Source organism: Rutidosis leptorrhynchoides, chromosome 7 (genome assembly GCF_046630445.1).
Source record: "Rutidosis leptorrhynchoides isolate AG116_Rl617_1_P2 chromosome 7, CSIRO_AGI_Rlap_v1, whole genome shotgun sequence".
Lineage (NCBI taxonomy): Eukaryota > Viridiplantae > Streptophyta > Magnoliopsida > Asterales > Asteraceae > Rutidosis > Rutidosis leptorrhynchoides.
This window is the reverse complement of record NC_092339.1, coordinates 100,660,935-100,665,587: the sequence shown is the minus strand read 5'-3', so window position 1 is coordinate 100,665,587 and position 4,653 is coordinate 100,660,935. Positions and strand designations below refer to the sequence as shown.

Genomic DNA, 4,653 nt, shown 5'->3' with positions numbered 1-4,653 from the left:
CAACCAAGGCATTACCATGTATTTATAATGGACTTTGTGGGGTTAAAATGGTCAAAAAAAACTCAAAAAACTGCAAAAAAAGGCTGAAACTGCAAGGAAAAAAAAAAAAAAAAGGGCTAGTTTTTTGAAAAACCGGATCGGATCCGGATCCAAACCGGATCGGATAAAATCCGGTTTATATCCGGAAAAAATCCGGTTTTCTTGAAAAACTGGATCCGGGTGGAACCGGATCGGATCTCGGATCCGGTTTTTGCTATGTCCGGTTTTGCTTGGATCCGGTTCCGGATCGGGTCACCGTTCCGGATCGGGTCACCGGATCGGATCGGGATCCGGTTTTTTTGCCCATCTATAAGTAGTTGTAAAGTTAATATTTCTAATTGCAATACAGCAATTTAAATACTTCTTCTATGAGAAAATCTCATCTCAATCCCTTAACATAATACTACTAATTCTGATTTACAAAATCATAAATGCCATTTAAGCAAAACCATAATCACAAACATAATCGTAACATATGAGAAACAAAAATGATAAAACTCAATTATCAAACTTTAAATCAAATACTTGAATACATGAATACAACCCCACATTAGCAACCAATTTTAGACTACTTGATAACATGTAAAAAACTCTCAAACCCTACACACCAAACATAATCATTAATCATCTTTTTTCTTCCAAATTTACGCTATTTATTTGCAATCGAATAGAACCAATCATTTGAACGACCCATTTCAAAAACCAATCAACGACCCGTTTGAGGTGAATGATCGGGAAACCGCGTGAACAATTATGAATCTACAACTGCAATAATCATATCAATACTCTAACCTACCATTTCTTCGATATCCAGGACTAGGACCTTGTTGTCTAGTTTGACTTTGACCAGGACCTTGTTGTCTAGTTTGACTTTGACCATAAAAACGAGGGTGTGAACCTAACACTCCCCTTGAGTTGTCCTTGAAATCATCTCTCCTAACAACTTGTCTATTTGAAGGTCGGTTTGGTTTGTAGTGATGTGAACCACCACTGGGTTTGTCTGCATCATACATGGGTGGCTCAACCCGTTTTAAGTGATTCGAACCACCATTGGGTTTGTCTGCATCATATGATAGTGGCTCAAGTCCTTGCAAGTCGGGTTCTGGAACAAACCCGTTTGGCCACTTTGTTTCGTCCATTTTCCTAAATGTAATTGAAATCCTGTAAACATAAAAAGAAAGATCAAAACAGTCACTTTCAAACATTTGAGTTGACTTGTGTGATTAAATGGGTCAATTTTAAAGGTGACAACTTTGACCCATTTAAGATATATCGAAACAGACATTTCTTAAATTTTTGAGTTGACTTTTGTGATTAAATGTGTCAATTTTAAAGGTGACAATTTTGACCCATTTAAGATACATCAAAACAGACACTTTTTAAACTTTTGAGTTGACTTTTGTGATTAAATGGGTCAATCTTAAAGGTGACAATTTTGACCCATTTAAGGTTGACTTGAGGAATAATTTGAAAAGGAGTAAGAATTCAAACCTTTTAGTAGGAACTGCAGGCACACAGTGTTTGGCAACATCGGCTCCATTACCATTTAAAACAAGAACAGATCTGAAACAAAATCATGCAATTAAAGAGTACGTTCGATTAAATTACGGTTGAAAGAATTAAGTCAAAAAGTCAACAAGTGAGTAACACTAACCCGATTGGTAAAGAAATAGGAAAAGAACCAGAAAACTCCCCGGGACCCTCAATTTTCAAACTTGTTCCAAACAGAATATTGCACTCACTAAGAAAAGATACAGTGCAAAACGGGCGAACAAAATCATGGTTATCGATATGAGGCGGAATGCAATCACCTTCATCGTAAATGTTGACTATACAACTGTCGGGTACACAAGTTGGAGGTATAACATGCCATTTAACCAATCTTTTAATCATAACCTTAAAAAGATGTGGTATTGGATCAACTAGCTCGTTATGAAGTATCCCAGGTGGATTACCATTTCTATCCTGTACACATATTAAAGACATAATGTAAGGCAAGAATCATTTGTTTGAGTGTCCTATTTAATTGTCAATACAAGAAGGGTAAATTAGGAAATTAAATTATGTTTATAGCTTACAGTTGCATAATTGTAACAACATCCAAATTGGATAGTCACCCGCCCTTTTCCCCTCATCCACTTCTGAGGAGCGGTATATGTACGAGCTGCAAGAAAGTTAATTAAAAGTTAATAAAATGCAAGTTTTTCATATTTCTTATCTAATTAAATACATTCAAACTACTGCAATTATAAAAAGTTTTAAACTTTATGCAATATAATAAACTTAAGTAGCCTCCTTTCTTATAATAAATTTTCAAGATTTTCATACTGAATTCTTTCTTGAATTCACGATGAGACCGTTTATAGTACAAAAAACTCTAAAAGTTGATAAATTGATCAATATTTTAGGATACAAACCTTTCAATTTTCCATTTTTTCCTTTCTCCTGGAGCTCATAAACAAAATCGACTATCTTTTTCTGCTCAACCAAACTGAATACACCAGAATGTAGCTCAAGACCATCAACAACATTCACAATTTTGCCATTAACTCTCTCCAAACATATAAAATCTTTCTTCCTCGTTACATTCGTAAACCGAATTCGTTCTCTTTGTTCTCTCGAAAGCTCGGTTTTCCCTATAGCCTTCCCTTTCACCGGCCCTTCTGTTTGGCCACTATTACCAAAAAGCCCTCTCGCTTCTTCCTCTTCATCAGCCTCAAATTCCTCTTGGGCCATATCAGCCCACGACATTTTTGGGCCCGTGCTTTTAACATGTTCTGGTGATTGAACCCATTCGGTTCTAGAAGTTTTTTCAACTTGTTCAGATGCCCAATTTGCACCATCTTTCCAACTACCCAAAGAGTTTGTATCCTCAGTATCATTAGTATCTATTTCATCTTGCAAATCCCTACGGTCTGGTGTTGAAACCTGTACTTCAGTTTCTTCATGTGATTGTTCAGTATCATACTTCACTGTATTCACAAATGAAACAAACAGAAACACATTAAATATTTAAATATCAAATCCACAATAAACAAAGCCAGTAACATGCTTGTACACGAACCAATAACATGCTTGTACACGATAAATTGATGCTTCCCTGTTTCAAAACAAGAAACTAGACTTCCACTTCAAAAGTAAAAAAGGTTACTTTTTTATTTCAAAATGATAAAAGATCACGATGGGTTCGGGTTTTATTGGGAAAAATGCAACAAAAAGAAAAAGAAAGCAATCATACAAACACACAAATCTACGGGGTTCAGTCGAACGGTATCATCAGCCTACACCCTACAAGCATAAAAGATATCTCTCTAATCTAATTATATTCTCAGAACCAAAGTGTTGTACATAGAACCCTAGCCACAGATATCTATAAACCATGAAACCCTAACAGCCCTCAAACTACTCTTTCTACTTAAAATCCTTCACAATTCCACTTCAAAACAGGTCTCCAAAACCGGGTCGGATCATATATCCACTTTAACCAGTTTGATGTGACTCTGAATCCAAAGTAAGGGCCAGTTTCTAATCCCACCCCTACAATTTCTAAGCATATATTTATGTGGTTGTGTGCAATTATCAGATATTATACCAAAGTTAGCCTGATCACAAATTAAACAAATCTGCAGTTATCAAAAAGATTCACAAAAATAAAATTTGCTTGCGGTTGATTAAAGTATGAATTTTTAGTACAGTAGTAGTAGAAAATAATAATTAGGTCAATACAAAATCAGATATTAAACGACACTTACGATGATCAAGGGATCGAACACGATCTGAAAGAGATTTAGAGCAGTGATTGCAGAGGTCTTTAGATAAAAAGGGTAACCAATTTGATAAAAATTCTGATACAGTTTGAAGATCGCTAGGGTTGTAATTTTGTAAGAAGGGATCGATTTGTTGGTGCTCATCTTCTTGTGGTTGATTTCGGGTGGGGCGACCGTTCATCGTGTCGGGTCAAGTCGGTAGGTGGATTCGGGTTTAAAGGAAATTGAATCAGAAGATTAATTTGAAATTTGTTTGTGGTGATGATGGTAAAGGGATGATGATGATGTGATGGCAACAAAAGATTTATTTCTGCTTTTAAAGCTCCCAAAAAACGTTCTGTTTTTGAGTGGGCATCAAGCTTCAAATTATACAAAACTAAAAAACAGTACTAATTTTTTTTTTTTTTTTTTCTAATTAAAGATTGTATCGTATTTACCATTTACAGTAAAATTTTGAGAAAACGTAATTTTTTTACGGGTAAATTATTCATTTGAATCCTTAAATTTACTTGAAATTCAAGGGATCAATCAGAGCATGAAAATCACCTGTTCTCACATGTAGTCAAAACTACAAATGTGTTTCACCCTTTTTTATTTTATTTTTATATTTTAGCGTGTTATTAGCAAAAAGGTTTAGAAATTAGGGTTTAAAAATTAGGGTTTAACAATTAGCGTTTAGAAATTATAGTTTAAAAATTGGGGTTTAGAAATTAGGGTTTAGGGTTTAGATTTAGGCTTTAGATTGAGTTTTTTACACGAACGGTTTAGAGTTTAGGGTTTAGAGTTTGAGTTTTGGTTTATGGACTAAACCCAAAACTCTAAACCCCAAACTCTAAATCGGGCTAAA

General features: G+C 34.9%; 1 protein-coding gene across 1 annotated transcript; it reads right to left on the bottom strand.

Annotated features, from left to right (window-relative positions):
• Nucleotides 1-515: 515 nt before the first annotated feature.
• Nucleotides 516-4,145, bottom strand: LOC139857402 (RNA demethylase ALKBH9B-like). The gene is made up of 6 exons (XM_071846152.1): nucleotides 3,792-4,145; nucleotides 2,457-3,011; nucleotides 2,118-2,203; nucleotides 1,694-2,004; nucleotides 1,531-1,602; nucleotides 516-1,200 (listed from the first exon to the last, which is right to left on the bottom strand). The coding sequence occupies exons 1-6, from the start codon at nucleotides 3,985-3,987 to the stop codon at nucleotides 819-821; spliced, it is 1,602 nt and encodes a 533-aa protein (XP_071702253.1). The 5' UTR covers nucleotides 3,988-4,145; the 3' UTR covers nucleotides 516-818.
• Between the last annotated feature and the right edge of the window lie 508 nt (nucleotides 4,146-4,653).